Source organism: Haemorhous mexicanus, chromosome 15, assembly GCF_027477595.1.
Source record: "Haemorhous mexicanus isolate bHaeMex1 chromosome 15, bHaeMex1.pri, whole genome shotgun sequence".
In the NCBI taxonomy this organism is placed as follows: Eukaryota; Metazoa; Chordata; class Aves; order Passeriformes; family Fringillidae; genus Haemorhous; species Haemorhous mexicanus.
The window spans coordinates 10,481,794-10,506,398 of NC_082355.1; the positions used below are offsets into that span (position 1 = coordinate 10,481,794).

Below are 24,605 nucleotides of genomic sequence, written 5' to 3' on the forward strand. Positions count from 1 at the left end.
TTGAAACTAAGGAATAAAGGAACAACCACAAAACATGAACTCAGTGTATATTATGTCTTCTGGAAAGGGAATTACTTTCTTAGATGAAGCACATCTTTAAATTCCCAATTTAATCCTATGAAATAAACCGAATTACTCATTTCTTTCCATCCTTGGAAGTGTTCAAGGCCAGGCTGGATGGGGTTGGAAGCACCCTGATCCCTGCCCAGAGAAGGGGGGGGAGGATGAAGATGATCTTTAAGGTCCATTGCAACCCAAAGCATTCTATGACTCCATGTGCTGGAAAAATTAGAAATGTAAGGAGCATCTCTCACTTAGCTGAATCCATGACAGCTGAGGACAGACAATGCTATCCCAAAATATATTAGGAGATATTACATACTATGGATCAAGGTGCTACATCTAGCAAAAAAAATCCAAAACCTTCCAGTTCAAAGCATCATTTCAGCACAAATTCTCACTGCACTGAAGTAACAAGACCTCTTGTGTGGAAACTGTCAGAAAGACATTGGCAGAAAGCTGCCAGTCTGCCTAAGCAACAAATGGTAATTAGAAAAATCCTTACAAATCACATTAGAGCACATTAAGTGACTGTCACTTAATGACAGTCACTGCTGACTCAGAGAGAATTGATCATATCCTGCTGTTCTTTTGCTGTCTCTCACCACGGCATTAATTTGCTAAGCATCATCCTGGCTTTTAACAAGCTTCCAGTCTCCTGAGAGAAATATCCAGTTAAACCCCACCAATGGGAACAAGCTGTTGTCTCCCCAAGTAATACTGTAAGCTTCTTATGGCTCCCACACAGCAGCCAGTGCTCCAGCCTCCAGCAGAAGCTGGATAACCACAGCAGAGTGCACAACTGTGTCCTGGCCAAAGCCTCCTTATCCCTTCTGACAGCAGAACACCCCAGCAGAAGCAGCTGCACCTTACCCTGGGCAGGGCTGGCCGTAATCTGTCAGTGCCTGAGGATGCTCCCTCCTCTCTGCCCCGCCTGAATCCACCACGAGGAGGGACTGGGACAAAGCCCTCTCGTCCTGCAGCGCTGCTGACATGGAGTCCACAGAGCAGTTGCTCACGATGCTGGAGCGGGATGAAATCTCACTGTGACTGGAGTCTGAGAAGTTGTCGGATTTAGTGGAAGGTATGAGGGCATAGCCTAAGTACAGGAGAGGAGAGGAGAATGTCTCAACAAACATACAACAATGAAGAATTGACTCACACATTACAGCAAGGATATTTAGGAGAAAACCAACCAAACCCTGTCTGCATACAATCAGTCCACTGAGGATTTTAGGGTACTAAAGCTTTTAGCATCTATCATCATCTAGCACTGATTTACTAATGCAAGTCCAGGAACACCAATAACCCACCTGCAACTCCACTACTCTCCAGAACAGCAGCTTTAACCTACACAACCAGAATCAGCAGCCTACAGCATCTCTACTGGGCAGGCAAATCAGGTCTTTCCAATTCTGCAAGTGCTGACTCCTTCAGTAAAAATGCAGCATACTTCCCACTATCCCTCTGCCATACTGCCAGGCAAGAATCAAAAAAAGATTCTGGCAGTGGAGGAGGAGATGCTGACTAAGGTGAAAGACAGCTGTGAGCACTCAGGGATTAGCCACATGATCCATTTCAGTTTTATTATCTGCTCCAAAATAGGAAGTACAGCCTTGGCAAGAGCTGGACTAGACTCCAGTGTTGTTCCCACAGAAGGGGAGCAACTGAAGACCCACCAGACTCAGAGCAAAATGCAGAATGCTTTTTCGTCTCTGCTCAGCTTACCCTCAAGTAACTTCTTTCAGACAAAAATAAGGTATACACCCCTATAAATCTAACACCTCAGACAACCTCTTTTTTTTCTGCACTTGTGCCTTTTAGTGGGACTGACACAGATTTACACTGATTAGGTGAAGAAGTGAAATGACAAGGCAGTGTAAAAGCCAGTGATACACACAACCTAACACAGAAGATGGATGTCCTTAAATGCATAAACAATGCAGAGATGATACAGTATGGCATGTGGAGACACTGACATACAGCCACTAAGCATAATGTTCATAATCTGAGATTTCACAGCTTAACTTTGATTATTGCTGTAAGATTTTAAGAGCAAATATGAGCAGTAAATATCACTATTATCAGGTTATATAACTGAACCTTAAAATGTACATAAGAGCAGCGTTTTTAAGATTAAATTTCAGTTTCCTTTCATTTGGCAAACACTAATATTTCATATTCTTTACAATTTTTTGGGACTCTTTAAATTGACACAACTACATTGCAGTAAGAAATGTCCTCACAGTGTTCCAACTATCTGGAGAACAAAGGGGCTCCTCTTCATTTAAGAAATTAACACTATCTGAAAGCTGAGCCATAAAATAATAGCACATGCGTATAATAGACTAAATGTAAGTATTTGCTGGGCTGAAAAGGACAGCAGGAGATGTGAGCAATGGAATGCACACCAATACTGGCAGTGAGCATTCCACTGACACTGTATCAGGGACTGTTTAATCAACAAATGTTGCAGAACTTACTGTTTCACTGGCATTTCTAACACACTAAGTAACTGAACTGACACTGTACCTGTTCCTTGATTCGCTAAACTTCACATTATTGTCTTCACTGCACTGTAAGGGTGATTAGCTATAAAGAACTGACACAAACATCTGGAAGGGAAGCACATTAAACATCTTAAACATGTAAATGGATAACGCTGAAATAACTCAGATAAACTCAGGATATTGGACACAACATGGACATCAGTCTTCCTTCTAAAAATACATCATGAAGTCTTCCTCCTTCTTCTAGGCCTTGTGCATAGGCAGTAGGATATGTACACACTGCTGTTGGTACAGATACTTGCTGTACTCGGAGTATCAAAGTTCTTGTCCTTTTGGTTTCCACTTTCTAAGGCTTCAGTGGGCTTTGCTTCCCTTTTTGCAGTAACAGCTGTTCTTTCCCTGGAGAAGCTTCTTTCCCTAAGTCTTCTAAACAGGGATCCCTTTATTTTTGTGGGTTCATGCTCAGCTTCTGCCTTTCTACTCTCTTTCTCTCTGTCCACCTTTGCACTTCTCTCAGAACTCTCTCCAGCATGGCAAATCTTCTGAATTTGCTTTTGTAAATAAGTCCCACCTATTCCATAGCTGCGCTGTCCACTGTTCTTGTTGCTGGTTTCACTGGCCAGTGATGAGGAAGAGCCAGAGAGATTAATCTGACTGCAGTTATCCGACCTTTGGATGTTGCCAACTACAATGAAGTAGACACAGACAGATGTTGATAGATGATAACAACAAAAATAACATCCTAATTGAAAATCCTTTTTTCTTCAATCCTATTTGTGTATCACTTGGGTATAGCTCAAAAGAAAATGAAATCTAAGATCAAGTGGAATGTGTTCATGCCTAAAATTATGTCTTTCAGCTGTCTGTGAAGCACCTAATTTTAGATCAATGAGCTGTTAGCACAATACATACAACAAAGTACAGATCACCTCAATCAAATGAGATCAGTGCTGAAAGCAAGCTGAATTAATGAAACAATCCCCAAGAAACAAAACATTATTTTCAAAGAACCAGGTAAGACTTAACAAAAATAGCACACTTATAAGCAATGCTCAGTGGAGCAAGATTTGGCAACCCAAGTATTTAAGCTTTTTATACATATGCTGTGTTTAAGGAAAATAAGTGGCATTCTCCTAAAGGAAACAGGATCTTGTGAAGGCAGAAGTGGACAGACCAGGCTGATCTCCCACTGAGAGGGGTGAGAAGATGCAGCAGGTCACTGTGCCATGCCATGCCAGGGCGGTGGCTCTGGGCTGCCAGTGAGTCAAAGGAGCAGAAGGGAGGGAGAGAGGCCTTACGCCATCCAACACCAACCACCCGCGCTGGCTACTGAGTGCTGCTAAGAGATTTCAAATCAATTCCCATCCAAGGTTGACTAATGATGAAGTGATGCAGGTCTTTTAAGATGAAGACATCAAAAATAAAGGGATTCTCAGGGCATCATGAGAGACAGGGATGTATACAAAGCCCTATGCACAAGAACAAAAAATATGAACAGCGACTTGAGGATTTAGATGGATGCACTACTTCTGCAGCAACTAAACCACCTGTCCTGGAGAACTATGACACCATTCCACCTCCAGCTCTATCTAATCACCTGGTATTCCAACTACATTGGGCAAGACCAGAAGTTGTCTCAATAGGTGCAGTTTCTGTCCAACACTGTCATCTTCAAGAAATCCCCAGGTTTGCAAATCCCATTTATTTAAGTGGCCAAAAATCTGAACTGGCATGATGGCAGGTGTCAGCACTTCAGTTCTGTTGGGAACTCTGCCAAAAGCTCTTAGGCAGTATTTTAAGTATTTCCCCTTTTTTTAAATACTAAGTGACTTAAACATACAAAATATACAAATACATTGGAAAATCATATCTGTTCATAGAAAGATGTGATTCTATTCTTGACATGAATTTTCTAAATTACTATTTCTCTTACATGTCATTACCAATAAATATTCCTGCCACTACCACCCTGGTTTAGACTCCAGTTCCTGGGACTGAAGCTGCCACACACTTACCTTTGCGTGGGGAGCCCTGAGGAGAAGCAGGTGGGCTGGAGTGCAAAGAAGATGCCATGGACATAGTGTCATCTGTTTGTTTCTTACTACTTACTTCCTCAGACAAACTTAATGACTTCTGTGGAGAGCCTGTACCTACGAAAACAATGGGATCAGTCACTGCATATTCTTCTTCTTTTGAATTACTGATTTCTGTTTAAACTACAAATAAGCACCATGCTCAACAATCAGAATATTCAGCAAAGAAAGGAGCAGATGCTCGGAGAATTCTGCATGTAGAGGCAGTCTCCATTTAAATTTAGATCAGATCAGCTGTGGCCACTGCTACTGCTGGCTGCTCATCTAAACTGTGTTGAAACATCCATATCCCAACAGGAACCACTGCAATGGATACCTTCATTTGGCTTTGGCAGTGGACTATGTAAAAAAAAAGCAGTATAAACCTTGGAGGAAATCCTTGCCCATGACATTGTTGGGACTGTGTTAAAAACCATGTGTGTCAGAGCTACCAGGTCATTTCAAGATCTTCACAAGCAGGAGTTCTCAAATCAACACTCATGGCCACTATCCACAGCTTGGCCAGTTTAGCAAAACCAGTGTCCCACATACAGTTTGGTGTTTCTTACTCACTATTAGACCATCCTGCAGAGGACTCAGTGCTGAGGAGTTATTTCAAGTTCTGAATAACTTCTAGATCAGCATGGACCACCACACACAAAAGAAGAAAAACCTCTGAGAAAAATTTCTGGAACTTATCAAACTGCACAGGCTTTTCAGAGGAGAACTGAAGTAAGTTCTAACTGGAAACAGTATTTTATATGCCGAAATATATTGTTTTCTGAAGCGATTTTAAATTATGTTGATGCTCAATATAAAATAATTTCATATCAGTTATTGACTGCAGCTAACTTCATTTAATAATCCACAACTGCAGCTTTCACATGATACAAGTTATGTAAATAGGACAAAAGCTTTTTAATAAAGAATATACTGCTTTGCAACTAGCAAATTTAGAGACCAAAAAAATATGTTCACTAGGAGCAACTAATAATATATGTTGCTCCATCTGACCATAATGTTGCTAAAATTGTGTCCCAGAAGTTAAAATATTAAATGTCTGTGATTTGTTTCAATGATTTCACCCAAATATATTAGACCTCATAAAGCAAGAGCATATTTGGAGACAGCACCTCACCATTAACTGTTTTAAAGTTATAAAAGACTGTGCAAATGACTAAGCATGCTCTCTTAAAGAACAGCAATATGTATCAGCTGTTTTAAAATTAATTAATTTAATAAAGTTTACAACAGTATCTCACATAAACCACTCAGCTACAAAAGAGCTCCTCCCTCCTGTTTTTAAATCTTCAAACCTCCCCAGGCAGGTGAACTGAAGATACTCACTGAATGTGACATGATCCTTTGTCAGCCCCTTTTTCCTGCTGGGGTACAAATTCACAGTTGGCACCTGAAGAACTTGACTCATTCGGTTTTGTTGATGCTGATGGGTTTTTGTGCTTTGGCCAATGGATCTCATGGGCACCGGAGACATTTCAGAGGATTTCCCTCCTCTTCTCTCACTTAAATTTTTTGTCACTGTTAGGGAAAAACTGCACATAAATATCTAGCACTTTCAATTGCAGGATTATTGCAGTACAACCATTCAGACAAAGGAACCACTGTATAAAGAAGATAAATTGTGTTCTAAACCATTTCTAGCCCAAACAGGACGATCCCATCACACTGAAGATGATGTGTGAAGAGCTTTAAAAATAGTCCTAAATTCTTGAAAGTGCCATCGAGGTACTTTATCAAAAGATCAAAAGATGTTGTTTATTTCTACCACAAGCCTGTATTTAAAATGTTTGCATGCAAGGTGCAATTGCATAACAGCAACTCTTTCAAAATGAGATGGTTTTGCAACTGGCATCAAATGTTTCACTAGGTGGCACAAGTGATTTACAGCACAGGGCACTGCTTCAGCTTCTGCTTTAATCACACAGCAATTCACAGACTGCTACTCATCTGATTTCTCCTTAAATTCTCTTCAAAAACTCTGGATTGCAGTGTCACTGCTGCTCATTCCCACCACAAGCAAGGGCAGAAGCTTATTACTGAGGTAAGAAACAGGGGAGCTGAACCCCTGAGTGTGGGTAATCCAACCAAGCACGTAGAGACATCCCTGGATATGTCAGGGCTCTCACTGCACCAGATTTAAACCCACGAGGGGCTGGCAGCTCCCTCATGCCACACATCACTGCTCTACTCTTTCTCCCAGCTCTGTAACGAGGATAATCTCAACTGGATCTACTACCTGTGGGTTTTGGGGCTTAGGGCTTCTTCCCCAGTTTTTTAAAATGTTACTTTCAATAATCTGCCAATCTACTACATATTTATTTGTATATCCACTTAAACTTCATTTTCCCTTCCAATGTTTAAGAAAATATGGACTTGATTTGCCTAACTATATGAAGTAGAACAGTTGGTATATATTCCCTATTTTTACTTTCAAATATCTATGGCTAGCACACTGCATACAAGATTTTAATTTTATTTTTAAACAAATAATAAACAATCTAATAACATGTATGTTCTTCTCTTGGACCTGGTACCTATGATTGCACACAGATCATCTAGAAGGAGTTCAAACATGAAGGATTTAACGTTTTTTTAAAAGGGAATTAAATGTGGCCATTTCCAGGTTTCCTGCTTCAGTGCTACTTAGAAGTAAATGCTAGAAGAAAATTTGCATAAGACAGCATCTTAGGGAATAACAAGGATTTGCATTCTTAATACTGGGTAAGGCAAGGACTTAAAATTTTATCTTCAAGATGCCATCTCCTAGTCATGCTTTGAACTTACTTCATCAGAGATAAAACAGTATTTGAAGCCAAAAAAGCCTTAAAATGCTATATTTGGACAAAGGCAAGCAGGAAGCATAATTCTGTTTAGCATGGTTGTTCCTCATCTATTTTGAAACAAATCTGTCTTTCAAGAAAGTGAAAACTGTAGAATACATAAATAACACACAATCATAACTTCTCATTTCTAAATAAGAATTTACTGAACTGTGTAAGACAGCAGGTCAGACAACAGTTTGTTTGACAAGAGCTCAAAGTATGAGAGCTATCCTGCTGTAGTGCTTAATTTGTGACTGTCAAGCCATGTCAAACTCATCAGTCAATATTGACCTAACTTCTCCTTCTCAACAATCTTCATTTATTCTAAGGTGTAATCCATTGCAGTTTCTATATTGATTTTGTCTCTTTTCATTTCTTGCTGTTCACATGGTAAAGACTACTTTTATCTTTCCTAGTTCTGTGCAAGGACAGCAGGGTTGATGTGCTATTGGATTTCTTGCCAGACTGATGGAAAGACACACAGCTTTAAGAACTAAAGGTCAAAATAAAAAACATCACAGAAATTTTCTGAGCTCAACCAAAACACGAACACACATGCTGTCTTGCTGAAGCTCTGAGTACATGAACTGACATAACAACCCTTCCTACAGTATTTTCTCTTTGGAAGAAAAGTTTAAGAGTATTTTTAGGGAAGAACAACCTTTTTTATAAATGCTATCGATCACGCTGCTGTTCTAGCTCACTGTACTTACAAGTGCTGTATGCAGGCTCACACTGAAGTGACATTATCTGGATCTTTTCTTCATCTGTCTCCACACTGAGGTTGGACAGGTACTGCTTCACCTTCCTGGCCATCTGGGCATCCTCATAGAGCTTCTTGGCATTCAGGAGTGAGCTGCGGCGGGCGCGCTTCTTGTGAGCCCCTCCCTGCACGTCCAGCATGTTCGAGTTCATGCTGCCCTGGCTCAGAGACCTACGAGAGAAAAGATCAAAGCACTCAAGGTTCACTTCTCAACAGCAACAAAGACCTACAGCAGCATAGGCCAAAGCAGATTAATACCAATAATCTTCAGTTAGGGCTAGTGCATGCTGATGCAAATGAGTTAAAAAAGATGAACAGCATTAAAACAACACTTGTCTTAAAATATCTGGGTAAATTGAGAGCAGGGATTTGAGCCTAGAACAGGGCTGCCTATGGAAATGTGGAGCTGGTAAGAACAAGGGGCAGTGTTGTGTGTGGAACTCATTCAGCTCCACTAACGAGCCCCAGGCTTGTGCTGCAAGACCCGCAGCTGACAAGAAGAAATGGCCTCAAGTTGTGCCAGGAGAGTTTAAACTGGTCATTAGGAAAAACTTCTTCATGGAAAGGTTGTCAAAACCTGGAACAGCCTGCACAGGGCAGTGGTGGGGTCAGCATCCCTAGAAGTGTTCAAAAAATATATGTTTTAAGGTACTTGAGGACATGGTTTAATGGTCAACATGGTGGTGGTGTTGGGTTGATGGTTGGATTTCATGATCTCAGAGGTCTTTTCAACCTTAACAGCTCTATGAATTCAACTGTAGATTCTAAAGGTAGAAAACCTTGGTAACTTTGCTGGTTTGAGGAACTGGGTACCCACTGTGTGCACCAGGCTTACACAGAAACTTCCAACAATTAGATGAACACAGAGGTGAGTGACCACTGCAATCCTCTTAGAAAACTGAGCTTCTCATAATGGTTAAACAATGGGCAAATTATGTTAAATGTACAAAGTGCATTTGATTACACACTTAACTTCTATCTTCAATTAACTAAAAACATTCACAGAAGAGCAGCTCATTAAAAAATGAATCCCAAGAAAGGTGAGGAAGGCAGTGATGATAAACGTACACCCAGACTTGTACAGGCTTGCATCTATGAAGGAGGATGCTCCTCAATACTCCTAATTTTGAGCTCTCAAATCTATCAGTTAGTGAAGCAAAAACAAGTAATACTGTAACTGATAAAGAACATGAGTTACTCTCCCTGACAGTCACTCCTATTCACACTGGAAGAGTGACCAAACAACTGATCTGGGTATAGTTTAAACACAGTCACTTCTGTTTCAACTGCCAAAAGTCCTACAGCCACACCAGTTCTGATGCATTTTTAAATAAACAGAGATCACAGAATAAGTCACATGTAAATTCTAATGGAAAATGTCAATGTTGTTCAAAGCTGGGTTTGTGTGGGGAATTTTAAATGTTCAGATGAAAATTTTTAAAGCAACACGAAGACATTTATCAAGATCTTGTGTGTTTACAGAATCACAAGTGGCAGAATAAACAACATCAGGCACATCAGAAGAGCCATAATGGCCAAAGGAGTTGGAATGAAACATGTTGTTAGAGAAAATACAAGGAATCAAGTAAACTGAGCTTAGAAAATAAATGTTGGAAAACAGCTGACTGCAATATTTTCAGACATGTAAATAAATCATTCTGAGGGAAAACAGAAGCTTAAAAGCTCTCAGCAATTTACAGCTTAATTAAATAAAAAAGTAATGTTATTGGAGACAAGGAGCAGCAAAAGGCATGACAGAGTGTTCACAGCTATTCAAAGCAAGGGGACACTCCTGGCTCTTGATGGATAAGGACAAAGCTATTCTACAATGATCAGGAAATTATGTTTATTTTAAATTATAGAAACATTTTGTTGTTTATGTACACACTGATTTTTTTTTTTTTTTCAAAGTTTGGATTTGACTTTTCAAGGCAATTTAATTCCATTTCTTTTAACAATTATTCTTCCTTGTTCCCTTGTGTTCACAGTAATTCCAAGGGTTAGAAATTACAGTGGCTCCATGGGTCCTGGCTATTTCTCCCCATGAGCTGCCTTGTGAGCAGATGATTACTGAACACCAAATGCTGCCAGCCAAGGGCATCCACACCAGCATCAGGGAGCAGTCTCCAAAGCTGCTAAGCCCAGTATGAGCAGCCCAGGTCCTGGCACTGTCCCCATCACTGCTATGCAAAGGCACACAGGTAACACACAACACAAAATATGGCTACAATGGCAGTCTTAAAATCACTGCCCTGGGCCAGGCAGGAATTTCCCTGGCCAACATCAGAACTCTCATCTTTAGTCATTCCATGATCCAGACCTCACACAACCAACACTCCCAGGAGGATCAATGAGGATTTTGGTGCAGGAAATGTGAGATACATTTTAAACATATGCTAAAAATAAATACTTTGAAGGTTGTCTGAAGACAAACCTCAGGGAGGAAATTACTACATCATTACCACAATTCAAAGTGTCTTTATAGTTGAAAATTCAGAATGGCTTCAACTTTCCAGTAACATGTTAAAAGGCAAGTCACTTATTTCATTTACTTCCCACAATAGTTTGCCTTCCAATATAACTACACAGCAAGGTTTTTTTTTAATGCACAAAGCCAAAACTCAAACAACTTATCTACTACACAAAAGCAACTCAGAATTCTTATAGCTGCAGAAAAATGTTGGCTGTAACCCCTTACTCCTGTTTTCAAAAAAACATGTATTGCAGGGTTAATAAAATGCATGCTGTATTTCAGATGCATGCACTAGGAGGAGGATGCAGTATGTTAAGAGTTGCATAATCTTTATTTATCTTAGTTGCATTCAGCTCTACACTTACCCCAAACTTCTCCACCTCTTCTTCCTGTAAGCAAGAGCCATATACATTGAAGCATGTATTTGAACAGAAAAGCACAGGAAAAAAATAAAACAGTTGAGAGTCAGGAAGAAAGATGTAGACAGGAAAGAACAGAAAAGAAAAATCTCTATACAGCCAAATTCTTCTCAAACAATAACACAATGTTTTCATGAAATGCAGGGGCAAGACTTGACAAATACTTTGATATCTATCAGTTTTTTGTTTAACCTATGAATTCAAAAATTCAAACTTGCATTAATTTATTTTCTGTAAGTCAAATTAAAATTTGATGGAGTGCAACTCATTCATATTGCAGAAAATGGGATTAAATTAATTTATTCTTTGCCTGTTGAAAGTGTATGAGAAATCATCACTATCAATATTCAAGTTTATGATATTGTTTTCTCTTGACTGCTGGCTGGAAAACAAGCCAGTTGCCAAATACACCTTGAAAGCCTAGATGCTCTCAGTAATTGGTAATGAATTTGTGAGCAAGTCTCCTGTTACCACTAATACAGACTTTTCTTGTTGATTTTTCATCTTCAAAAGCATTTATTTGATGCTTCATAACACAAACTGAGAGATCAAACATGAGAGACAATGAAAATTAATATAAATTACATGAAAACATGGAATTATTTTCTTTTCATCTTTGGCACTATCTCCAATATTGGATGCCTGAGCAGTTTATGGCAGTGTGCGTGATTTAATTACAGTCATTAAAATGTGCTCTGTAATTCTGAAAAACATACTAAAGGTAACTATTTGCTATCAAATTTATTTAATGATTAGACTTCATGATGTCTTAGGAAGCGCATGGGCCATCAGGGAAATTTATTTATAGACTAATTTCAGCTGTGAATGCCGAAGTGTCTGAAAAAGCAATCACAACTTCTCAGTAACTGACTTTATAATTTTATACTAAAAATGAAATCTTGCTAATTTCTAGCCAACTGTATAAAAGTGAATCTCCACTGGGAAACAAAGTAACATTAACAAGGGCTGTTTTTAGAGTCACAGAATCCCAGAACAGTTTGTGTTAGAAGGGACCCCAAAGTTCATCCCCTTACACCCCCCTATACACCTTCCACTAGACCAGGCTGCTCAGAGCCCAATCCAGGCTGCCTTTAAATGCCTGTACTCGAAAAAAAGAAAAATATCTTTCCTGATATTGCAAACAAAAACCAGATAGAACTGATGATCCTCTGTGAATCCTGACCACTGGAATACCACAGGGAGCCACCAAATCTCTATGGCCCTATAAAGGCTCCCTACCCTTGCATGCCCTGTTTCCTTCCACTGCACAGATGTAACTGAATTCACACATCAGAGAGAATCACAGCTGCACAGGAGACTGGAATTTTGGGTGGATGAAGCACACTTCACCCAAAAACTGTCCCTACTTGTGTCTCCAACTTGCACTGCTCCCTGCAGGGTGCTCACAGAACTCCTCTGCTGGGGTGCACACAGCTATGGGCAGCTCAGGAGAGAATTTTGCCATTTTCTGAAGTCAGAGCCATGTGGCTACTCAGCCATGGCCCAACTCCTTGAGGGGTCTTGTCTGGCCCATCAGTTTGGGGCAGACAGTGCAAGGAGTGAGGCCACCACCCATCCCACAGACACCTGCAGGGTCAGGACCTGACACAACAGAGCCACTGATGCTTTCAGTTCAGCCAGTGGGGAGAAAACAGATGCAGGAAATAATTCATTTCCACTAAATAAAATCTGGAGCTAATCAGCAGCAGATTAGGAGTTATGTTGCTTTTATTCTGCACTTTGTTAACACCAAGCCTAGTGATATTCAGCATCACGATAAAAAGAAAAAAATAAGAAAAATAAGCCAAGAAAACACCCTCCACCTGCTGAAGCCTGAACATATCAAACATTATGTGGGTGGAACAAGCTGTGCTTAGAACAAATAAAAAATATTTAGTTTGAATTTAATATGTTATCACGGGGATTTTGTTTTGAAACAGCATTTCAGATCTATACATCAGTGATTTAGGTGTTTTTTATCCCTCTCTCATATCTAAATACTGTACCCTGTAATATTATACCTCTCTCAAAACTCTACTGACACTAACATTTTATTTGGCAGAAATATGTATCATTAACATTAGAACTTATTCTTCTGTGCTTTTTAAAGGCAATAAATTGGTTTATTAGATATTCAAAGCAGGTCTGGGAAGCATCAACTGTTTTGCCATAATTTGATAAAGGCTGTGGTTTGATGGTAGATGTCAATGACGAGGTACACAATGAAATACCAACGTGCTGATGCACACAGAGAACCAGATCCCCCCACAGTGAGACCCCTTCAGTGCTGCTGCCCCTCCCATTGCACACCTTTGTCTGAACATCACAGCTGGATCCATGTTTGCAGAGGTCATTCGGACAACTTGGCGGATTTCCTTGGCAATCATCCGGAGCTTCTCAAAATTTACCAGGCCATCCACTTTAGAATCATTGCCTGCATCAATGAAACACACACGTAAGGGAAAAAAAAAAAGGAGTAATAAATATTTCTGAACAACCACCGTGCTTCTAGTTCTTGCCTTGTTACCCTTCTCCAATTTTTTTAATCAAAGTAGCAAGAAAACAGGATGTTCTCTCAAAACACTGATGGAATCAAACCCACTTGGACTACCCTGTATTCTTTTGTTAACTGATTTCTAAAGTAACAAGTATTAGCAGGAGTAAAAGGAATAAGTGAACTATGCCCAAATTCACTTGCATAATTTTAAAATATAAATACAGAATTGACATAAACAACATTCACAATAGGAAAGAAGTTAAAGTAGTTCTGAACCATCACAACCAAGAATTAAGCATATTTGGAAATGGTTCACTTCAACCAGTTGTAAACAGGATTTTGTATAAAGGGAATAAGATGGAAACATTTAAACAAAATCCCTTGAAAATGTTGAAAGCAAGAGTAGGAGGTGTAGCACTGTGTGCATGCCACAACATGGAATGAAAGCCTGGAAACATTACAGCAACAAGTTTTTTCTAAGAGAAAATATTTGAAGTAGTGTAGCTACCAGACAGCACACTCACCTATGCTTCCACCCTAAACCTCAGGACAGCTGAGGAGGATTACAGCATTGCTTTCAAAATATGAAAAATATGCATTTTATTTTTGATTTTTGTCTAGGACCAGTCTCTTCCATTAGGCATTCCCAGTTCTGTTTTATTTTACTCCTACAAAGGATCCCTCAAAAGCATCCAACTGGTGGCAGCTTCATTAGACACACGAGGACACACAGAGCACTGAAGAAAGGGCTGAAGTACATTCAATGCTTCATTTATTTTCTCCCTGTTTGACATTACCTTCATGCAGAAAAGTGATATCTTTCTTGACAACAGGGAAAAGTGGGATAATTGGAGGCTGCATGCTCTGGCTGCTGAGGATGTTGCGATATTTTGCCATGTTTCGAGATGGATCAAAAAGATCTTGAAGGTCTCTGAGGTGCTTTTCATATTTGCTGGGTAACTTTTCCCAAGTGCCTCTGAGACGAGCTACTGGTGCAAGATTTAACCCACTGCAAGGCAGAAATGTTTCATTATTAGCTGTGAGTGGAATTGTTACCTTTCAGAAGGAAGTGAAGGGTTGGGGGGTTGTTTTAAGGATTAAAAATCGCTTTCCCAAGGTTAACTGTGGAGCTGGGTGAATAGCAGGCTACCAGTTCATCACAATAACCCTCTGCTCTTTAAAAAGGAGTGGTAAGAACCATGACTGCTCAAGGTACAAATTTCAAATTACTGCCAAAATAGTATCTCTGTAATACAGATTGACATCTATTTAAGAATCCTGTAAAAATGTATGCCACGGTAAGAACAAAAATGGTAAAAAATGCATGAGGTGAACCAATGACTGCACAGAAAAGGAGAACAGTGCAGAGCTCATCCCAAGCAGAAGTGGCAAGACTTTAGAAAGAAATTCTTCCTTCTGAGGGTGGTGAGACCCCAGCACAAGTTGCCCAGAGAGGCTGTAGATGCTCCATCCTAAAGTGCTCAAGGACAGGCTGGATGAGGCTTGGTGCAACCTGGTGTAGAGGAAGGTGTCCCAGCCCATAGCAGGGGGTTGGAATGAGATTATCGTTAAGGTCTCTTCCAACCCAAACCATTCTGTGATTCTCTGACTTCAGAGCTTCAAACAAGAGCATTTGTAAATGAGCAAGTGACTGAGAATTGGAAGCAGCAGATATGCTAAAACTTGTCACTGTACCCTCAGCCCCACAAAGTAAACATATATCCAGAATTATTTGGATGCAAAAACACCCCATTAAATAAAAACATTCAATAAATTAAATCCACTCCCCCTATCATAATTTGTCACCACCCATGCTCAAGGAATTCTGCAGTAATTGCAAAGCCCTCACCCTTGCAGAACTGGAAAGGGATGTGCTGCAGCATTGCTTAGCAAATCCAGAGCCACACTATCACTGAATTTGCTATTCTCAGATTATTTTTTTTCAAAAACTTATTTGTACTTGGTTTATTTTTCAGACAAATTTCTCTCCATGCTATGCCAAACAAAGCCTTCTCTGACATGAAAAAATCAAACATATGCCAGCCCACAGCTCCTCTTTTCCACACTACATTAAGATGGTTATCTTCCTATTTCATGAGACATATGGCACCAAACTGCTGTGCAGGACAAGGCAAGAAAGAAAACCCCTGTGCCATATGCTAACAAAAAGAATACTCTTCCGGAAATAAAACAAAAAACTAACTTATTTGCCTTTTTTTTTTTCCCCAGACGAAAGACCACTTTAGTCATGGCCTGACTGGACTTAAATGAGAAGCAGAAAGAGTAATTTCCTTACCTAGAATATAAAAATTAGAATCAGTATCCATGTGTGTATTCCCACATAATGAGCAGCCACAGTCTCAATGACTGTCCAGTACCCTTCACAGAAACTCATTATTCTTTAATGACTAACCACAAGCTAATACATTTGATGAACTGGTTAGACACGGAAGAAAATATTTTAAAATGGTGTTTTCTATAATGCTGCTGGGATAAAGCACAAATCCAGATCTTTGTCTGATGAATCATAGTGTCTTTTTTTTCCTACAGTAAAGGCTGGGTGTAAGATAATTGCAAATACAGGAAATTATGAACTCATGCTGTTAAAGCAGCAGCATTCAGTATAAATCAGATGAGAAAGCTTAAATGTGCAACTGAAGAGGGAAAAAATAAAACAGAGAAGCAAGCAAATGACAGGAAAGAATGAGAAGGAAAATGAAACCAAAACAAGACTGATTTGAGGAAGTCCTTACGAGTCCTTACAATTTCTTCCTTACAATGCAAGGAAGAAATAAAGTAAAGTAATCTCATCATCACATATACGACTCAGTGCACCCTGGAAAAGTAACAGTCACTGACAAAAAGAAGGGAAAGTCACAGAAAATGACACAGCGCTCATTCAGGTTTCTGCAGTTCATCAATCACACGGTGCTTTGTGCCCATCTTCTCTTTTCCTGTAAGGTACCAGTGAAAAAGACACTGTCACACCTAGCACCGCAACAGGACTGAAGAGCTCAGGTGACAGTGCAGAGGCTCCAGTGACAATCCACCTCTGACCAGCCTGGCTTTGGGAAAGCCCCTCAGCCCCAGCGGTAGTCTGCTCAGGATATTTCCATTTCTTTCCTTTAATTTGGATTACCACAATTGCCTGTGACAGCACCAATCAGATCTGAGAAATGGGAAGTATTTTACCTTATCACCGCAAACATAGAATTGAAGTTCTTGCATTCTCTACAGTGAAGAGCAATTTTAATGAAATGCTTAATAATCTTCATTCTTTTGAGTTGGTTGGGTTCTGCTAAAATTTCCATGGCAACCCAGAAGGTCTCTTGATTTATGACATCCTCAAACTGTTTCAGGTGAGCATTCCCTGTTTTGGAGTCCAGCTTGTAAAGGTCATCGATGTACTCCGTGGGCTCGATGTTGCGGAACAATTCAAAGTCCCGCATGGACAGCTGAGTGGCCACCTCAATGGTGCTCAGCTGCAGGAGGGAAATTTGGCTCTCTCGGAGTAGCTCTTGAGCATCCTCATCTGAGCACAAGGTTTCTGTTTCCATATTGTTTTTCAGATAATACCTGAAGAATTATTGGGGAACAACAACACATTAGAGATGCTCTTCAGAGGGTTTGTGAACACAAAGACATTGAACTATACCAATCACTGTGAGCATTACAGAGACAAGAAGGGACAACATAACCTTGTACTTCAGTTAATGTAAAATAGCACCATTACTTAAGTAAACAAACGTTTCAAAAGCTCTTTCTTAGTATTTTTACACTGTACTCTGTAATATGCTGTAGTGCTCACCTTTTCCATTGGCAAATGCAGCAGCGAAAATAGCATTTCAAAAACACACTAGCCCTGAGAAATCTCCTGTTAATGTATTTCTACATTTCTTACACAAATTTATGGTTTTTTTCCCATAAATTTACTGTGGCATACTAATATTTGCATGAGGCACAGAGTATTCAGGAAATGAAAACATATCTGGAAAATTCATTCCACGGTCCCAGGTAAATCACTTTCAGATACACAAAAGTTTATTACACACAAATTCCCTCTGTTGCCTAGCAAAGACAACTACAGAGTATTTTACTTTAATAAACTTTCATCTGGTATGGATCAGGTCATCAGATAAAACCAAAGCACTTAACATTTCAGAAACATTCAGAACAGTTTACTTAAAAATGGAAGAATTTATCTCAGGTTAGTATCAGTTCATTGCAGCATGACACTGAGAAAGAAATCAATTGTGTTCTTTAATCCTCAAGTACATGTGAGAAGTGTCAAAACAAATAGAACCTTTTTCTCTAAGTGTAAAACTCTATATACATTATCTTGATCTGCTAAATTTAGCTGCCATCAAGCAAGCTTGCAGTGGATTTAGGGAGGGATTTTTGGGTGTGGAAGAGGAACACACACCCAACAGACACCCATCTGTTTTAATTAAAACACCTTTCCCTGATGTTGAGCTTAATTATCATGGAGGTCTTTTCCAACGTGCAACGTTTCAATCCTGAAAGCCAAAAAAAGGCAAGCAGAACAAGGAATATTCACCGTCCATTGAGCTGGATCCTGTCAGCCAGCTTGGAGAACTGGTCCGGGAGGCGCCGCTGCTTGATGACCCCCTCGGGACTGACGGACACCTCACACAGGGAATAGGTCTCAGGGGCTCCTGTCAGGTTGAACTCATGGACAGCATGACTCACCACCTCCTTTGCTGTAGTGTCTTTGCTGATGATGATGTAACAGCTCTGCTGATCTGCTTTGAAAACTCGGATCACTTGATCTGGAATATCTAAAAAAAGAGTGTAACACCTTTAATGTGTGAAGTACTTTTCCCTTGAAAAGACACAAGGTCACTTGGAAAGATATTTTACAAGGGCATGTGATAGAACAAGGGGGAACTGGCTTGAGCTTAAGGAGGGCATGTTCAATTGGATATTAGGGAAAAATTCTTCCCTGTGAGGGGGGTGAGGCCCTGGCACAGGTTGTCCAAAGAGGTTGTGGATTCTCCATCCCTGGAGGTGTTCAACACCAAGCTGGATGGGGCTTGGAGCACTTGGTCTAGTGGAAGGTCTGGGGTGGAACTGGATGATCTTATTGCAAGCCAAACCATTCTGTGACTCTATGATTTACTGTCCCGTTTGATCATCAGGAAACAAAAACAACCGGCTTCTGGGGAAAAAAAACATGCTAAACTTAAAAAACATTTAAAATACTCTGGGTTTTTCTTTATCTTTGTAAGGAAAAAAGAAGACTCTTCTCCTCTCTGCTCTTCTACCATCCCATGACCCCAATCAAAGCACAAGACATTCAGGTCTGTAACTAGACTGTGCACCATTCCTTCACAGTGTGTCTTAAAAACTCTGGCAGCATCATTCCTGCTTTGGCTCTCTTGTGTCTGTCAGAGCCAGGTCCACACACGTGCCAGGGAACTCTTCCCAGGGATGGGAAAGCCACAGAGTATGGATGGGTGGGCTTGGGGTGGGAGGATATGAGGAGGAAAAGAGATTTGGTTGCTCCCAGAACTAGCTGCGAGCTTTTACCCCCACTCTCCCCTGAAGGAACTAAGCTGCTGCCAAGAGTTAATTCTTTGGCTGGTGTACTTATTTATAGCACATTTTATGTATTATAAATGCATTAGAGAACAGCTTTATCTCAGGCAGCCTACAGCAGGAAATAAATATCTACAGAAATGTGTTTAATTCACAGCTTGATGATTGCAAATAATTTGCTCTATTAGTTATTACAGAAAGTTTGATTTTCAAAATAAAACTGATTTTTAAAAAAATGTCAGGAGTCAAAACGCACAGTAATTCAAGCACAGGGAAGCCCAGTTTTCCCTTCCCTGAAGACTAAAATATCACAACTTTTCTGCAGACTTGAGAAGGTGGGAAGATATTGCTGAGCCCTCAGCCAAGGCTTCAGAGTCTGAAGCTCTCCAAAACCACACCAGAGGCAGATGTGCCATAACTGCTGCATCAGAGATCCCCAGTGAGGAAGGGAAGGGCTGCAATTGAAGCAACAGCCTCCCAAACAGCCCTCCCCTCCTCTTCTCTCACTGCTATTTGTCCAGCCCTTGAGTGCCAAATCTGTGGATTGAGACGTGAGCTGCCCTGGAGCCCCAGTGATGATCAGGTGTCCCTCTGCCCAAGGGGAACCCGCCCAGGAATCATCCTACTGGGCAGAGCACCCAGGTCCTGCAGGCACTCCCAGCAGCACTTCTCTGAGCACAGTTTCAGATGCTGCTCACCCCACTGACTATACATTCATTTTCCTCCATCTAAATCAACTGCTTAAGGAGGCAAGCAAGATCTTTGGGGGCAGTGCCCTTGGGGTTACTTTTTCTTGCACCAGGATTTGTATGTGTTATGGGCACAAGTAGAAGGAATTTCAAGGTAAAAAGTAAGCAGGTAGTCTATGATCCAGCACCAAAGGTCCCACCCATTGGAAAAAAGAAAGGCTCAACATCAGTTGTAAATAAATTTTAAGATGGAAGAAAACATGGGCTAAAAAAATTCCAATTGAAAGGTAATTCCTTTAACAGTTTCATGATTATGATTAAAACATTATCAGAACATTCTCATCAGAAGCTGGGCTGTAGCTGAATATGAGAAGTTCAATATATATGTGAATAGGGACAATATAAGGCAGAAGTATTTTGTACTTGATTTCAAAGTGAAAGGGGTGGAAATGACATACTGAATAATTAGAGAAGTGCCTGTCATAAAAGTGATAATAAAGAAACAGAAGAGGAAAACATCTATACTTCAGTATCAACACACCTAAAAACAAGAACACACTCAAGGTGTAAAACTGAAATTTAATTGGGGAGAAAAAAGTAAAAAAAAACACAAAAACCAAAAAACCAACAAACAAACAAAAAACCACAAACCCATGCAACCAAAACAATGTAACTTGTGACAGATAAGGGAAAAATTACAGGCACATTTCTGTCTTCACAGTCTTTGCTTTTAAGCAAGCAAACATAAATTATTAAATTAAATTTTTTATGCATTATTCAGCTCATTTTGACAATACAAAGCACATTTCAAGTTGGCATGCACAGAATTTTAGTTATGAAGTACAACAGAAGAACAAACTAAATCTCAAAACTGTTATCCTCTGAAACTTCAGTTCTATGAAAGAGATATAAGCGACTTCATCCCTCTAAAGCAAGGCCACAGAGAAGGAGAGGAACCTGCAAGAAGTCATTCAGTGTGCTGGGGGCAGAAATGGGAATAAAATGCAAGTCTCAGCCTCAGCACAGCACTGTGCCTGTATAGGAACCTATGGATTGGTTTTAACGAAAATCCCAGAGCACAGGGCTATCCAATGCCCCACAGTAATAACTATGTCAGTGCAGTGTCTGATAGTGCTAAATTTACAGGCAAGCCATGCAATATTAAGGTCTGCAGGATGCTTTACATGAGGATACTTACAGTAAAAGCCAACAGCTGCAGACAGGAGAAAAAGGAAAAAATTGTATCAACACAAAATCAAGACTGAGATTCTTACAAAACTTATCAAGTGTACACTGTCAGAAATAATTTGGTTTTCTCTGACATTTAAACTGGCAGCATATTTGTTATAGCAAGCTTAAAGTAAAGCTAAGTGAGCCAGCTGAAGATGTCCCTGCCCATGGCAGGGGGCTTGGAATATTTGACCATTAAAGGTCCTTTCCAACCCAAATCAATCTGTGATTTTATCCAAGATGAACCAGGTACCACCATTTCAGTAACTTAAATACTATTAAATGGAGATTTTTAGAAAAACATGTAGCTCTCATGCAGGCAGCAAGGATCTGGAATTGCAGCAAAAAGGGAACTTTTTTGCTCTGGGTATTTATGCACCTGATGGGATATATCTGTGCACCTCCCTTTTAAGGGGGAAATCTGCAAGTTTATGTAAACATAAGTCACAGACACAAAACACTTCACAGAATACGTCATTATGCACAGAGCTTACACTTCAAATAGGGGGAAAAATATTCTGACTAGACATGTTTACAGGCAGCTGCCTATTGCAACAATTGCCTCCTGCAGCCACTCCATAAACTGGATTCCTACAGCAACAGCAATGAAAGCCCAGACCACATATCTCAAAACATTTTTTAGGATTTTAGACATACTGTTGAGTATATATAATGTTTGTAAAACATGAAAGTCACTGTGCTGGTACCATGGCATTCCTATTCTATCCACAGTACTGCCTGAAATATATACTGGCAGATAGAAGGATGGACAAATCAAAACACTGAGGAGAGATGGCAAAGGACAAAGGGGCTAACAAAGATAATCTCCATCCACCAGAGCCAAGTAAATTAAAGGCTCTCAGAGGTGGCAAAACATTTTTCTCTCAAAAAAAAAAAAAATAGGTCTCATATTACCTAAAAAAAGTAGGCAAGAGAGGCTCAGGCAGTGTGGATTTTCAGTACATTTCAGTTTCATCCCTGTCAGGCCCACAGGATGCCTAACAATGCCAGGCAACTGCACTCAGCACCAGTGATGCTATCACAGCTGCAGTATTCCCCCGACCCTGCTGCCTTGCTAACCATCCTGAAATCAATCTCAAGCTGCCATTTACCTGAAGGGTTAGAGAAATCCAGAATGCTGGTTGTGGGCTGCAGCAGGTCAGGGCTGCTAGATGAAAGGGTGCCTGGGATGGGCATGATGGCCAGGCTGTGCCGGCACTGCCGCGTCCCCACGATGCTGTCGTCCTGGGACTGGCTCACGCTGCCATCACTGCAAAACAGATCTGGTTAATATCTGCATTAAACTCCTCCTTTTCACCTTGGCATGAATGAAACTAAGAAAAATAATGGTGTTCAGCTGTTTTAACTACAGCTGTAGACAGGCTTTCAAAACAAGATGGGGATAAAGATTTGAAAGAGTTCACAGGGAGAGAAAAGATATTTTGGTCTTGTTCTGCATTCAATGGGGCAGGTGCCATGATTTCTTAAAAAACATAAGCAACATGGACATAATGACTAGAAATACTAAGCAACTGGTATCTCTTAATGGCCTGAGCCTAAAGAGGGTAGGTTTTAGGTAGAGGTTAGGGAGAAATTCCTCCCTGTGAGGGTGATGAGGCTCTGGCACAGGCTGCCCAGAGCAGCTGTGGCTGCCCCATCCCTGGAAGTGTTCAAGGCCAGGCTGGATGGGCCTTGGAACAACCTGGTCTAGTGGAAGGTGTCCCTTCCCCTGGGAGGGGCTGGAATGGGATAGTCTTTAAGGTATTTAAGTTCCTTCTCAAGTCAATCCCTTTCCAAGTATTCTATTAAAGTATCACAACCTAACCAGGAACCATTACTTTTTGGCAAATGAGTCTGACAAACCTGAACAGTTTTGGAGGCAAGATGCTGAAACGGGTCTTGTCTAAAATTTTCTTGATTCTATTTCTTCCACCAGATACAGTGTTTGCTTTCATTTTCTTGTTTCCTTTTTCACGGGGAAACATCTGTTCCACATCTCCAGGCATATCTGGGATAGAGTAACGGTTGTTCTTCTTTTCTGCAATTTTTGGAATATGTGGAATTCCATTCTTCTCCTGTCCTATCCTGCACAGCAGCTCCTTAAACACTGTAAGAGAAGATACAGTTGTTGTAACATTTGCACACTCAGAACTTAACAATGAAATATTCTTTTCCCCTCAAACCTTTTGCTTCTCACATCCCAGAGAGAGAATAAGGAAACACTGCATTCAGGGCAATAAACACTATGCATTTATTGGCTTCTTTGTTTGCATCTTTTAGATAATGGAGTGCACATGCCTTTTCAAGAGTAACTGCAACACAGACTGGTATTTTCCCAACTGCCTCTACTAACACTACAGAATAGAAGCTGCATCAGATTTCCTATTGCATGTATGAAACTAAGCTAGTCTATAACCCACACTGACATTCTCAAAGCTAGGATTCCTTGGAAATTATAGAGGTTTCCTTCTGTTTCTTTCCATATATATAAGGTGAAAAAGAAGTCCAAATTGTCTTGTCAACATCAATTACTTCTTTAAAGATCCTTTAAAAATCTTTTGAAAACCTTTCAAGTCAGAAATTCAGGATTTTCTATTGAAAATACAGTGATATTGGAAAAATGCAGAACTGAAAACAATGCAAATTATTTAGATTGTCCCTTTGAGGAAGGCAACCAAAACTTTCTGCACAGACAGTCCAAATAAATGGCACATTTCTGTTGTAAAATAAAAGCTAAGGCTACAAGCTTTCCCAGTACAGACTGGAACAGTACAACAGAAATTGCTCTTAGTCAGTACCAGATTCTTAACACTCAATTAAAAAGTCAACATAGTAAGTATCACTGTTGAAAAAAACTTCAAGATATTAATTCATTAAAATTTATCAAAGAAATCACCTTGAAATTGTATCAGCTAGCAGGAGGAGATTAGAGCTCACTTGTAAGTGCATGTTGCCCACATTTATGATACAAATGAACAACCCATGCCTGTCTCATTTACAGTGATGCTTCATTTCATGTCATTTCACACGAGTCTGGACCACTGGTGACTCTGGTTGTTTCAAGCTTTTTTTGCATTATGCTAATAAGCAACTGCTGAGGGCTTGAACCTTTTTAGCTGCACAGTGATGAACATAGTATAATAATGAAAAGAAAATCAATAAGGGCAGGTAACAAGGAGGAAGGAAACAGGAGAAGAAAACCGTCAGAAGACATGGATACAACAATGGAGGAAGGAGCTATCCTGTGCACACAGCCTCCTTCTTTCTGTAGCTCTGGTCATTCTGTTGCCTGAACAAGACCATGGAAAAAGAACACATGGTTTGACTGAGATTTTAAAGAGGTATTTAGGTGTTTATATTCATGATGACAATTAAAAGCCAACATTTATATGCCATACCACTTTTTATAACCCCTTTTCAATTATAAAGGTAATTTATCCTCTCATTCTTACAGCCATTAAAGAAAGTTTCACAAAATCCCAGTCTTACA

General features: G+C 40.1%; 1 protein-coding gene across 12 annotated transcripts in view; it reads right to left on the reverse strand.

The window, feature by feature from the left end:
- RAPGEF6 (Rap guanine nucleotide exchange factor 6) overlaps nt 1-24,605 on the reverse strand; it is a 124,614-nt gene that overhangs the window by 11,176 nt on the left and 88,833 nt on the right. For 3 of the 12 annotated variants that reach the window (XM_059860372.1, XM_059860362.1, XM_059860371.1), the window contains 13 exons: nt 22,979-23,222; nt 22,228-22,385; nt 21,084-21,098; nt 18,196-18,436; nt 16,830-17,213; nt 14,435-14,646; nt 13,451-13,574; nt 11,087-11,110; nt 8,199-8,419; nt 5,990-6,181; nt 4,586-4,720; nt 3,142-3,255; nt 934-1,159 (listed from right to left, as the gene is read on the reverse strand). In XM_059860372.1, coding sequence (XP_059716355.1) covers nt 934-1,159; nt 3,142-3,255; nt 4,586-4,720; nt 5,990-6,181; nt 8,199-8,419; nt 11,087-11,110; nt 13,451-13,574; nt 14,435-14,646; nt 16,830-17,213; nt 18,196-18,436; nt 21,084-21,098; nt 22,228-22,385; nt 22,979-23,222 — 2,290 coding nt within the window. The remainder of the gene's footprint in view (nt 1-933; nt 1,160-3,141; nt 3,256-4,585; nt 4,721-5,989; nt 6,182-8,198; nt 8,420-11,086; nt 11,111-13,450; nt 13,575-14,434; nt 14,647-16,829; nt 17,214-18,195; nt 18,437-21,083; nt 21,099-22,227; nt 22,386-22,978; nt 23,223-24,605) is intronic. The other 9 variants (XM_059860373.1, XM_059860367.1, XM_059860374.1 and 6 more) reach the window with 7 other exon arrangements.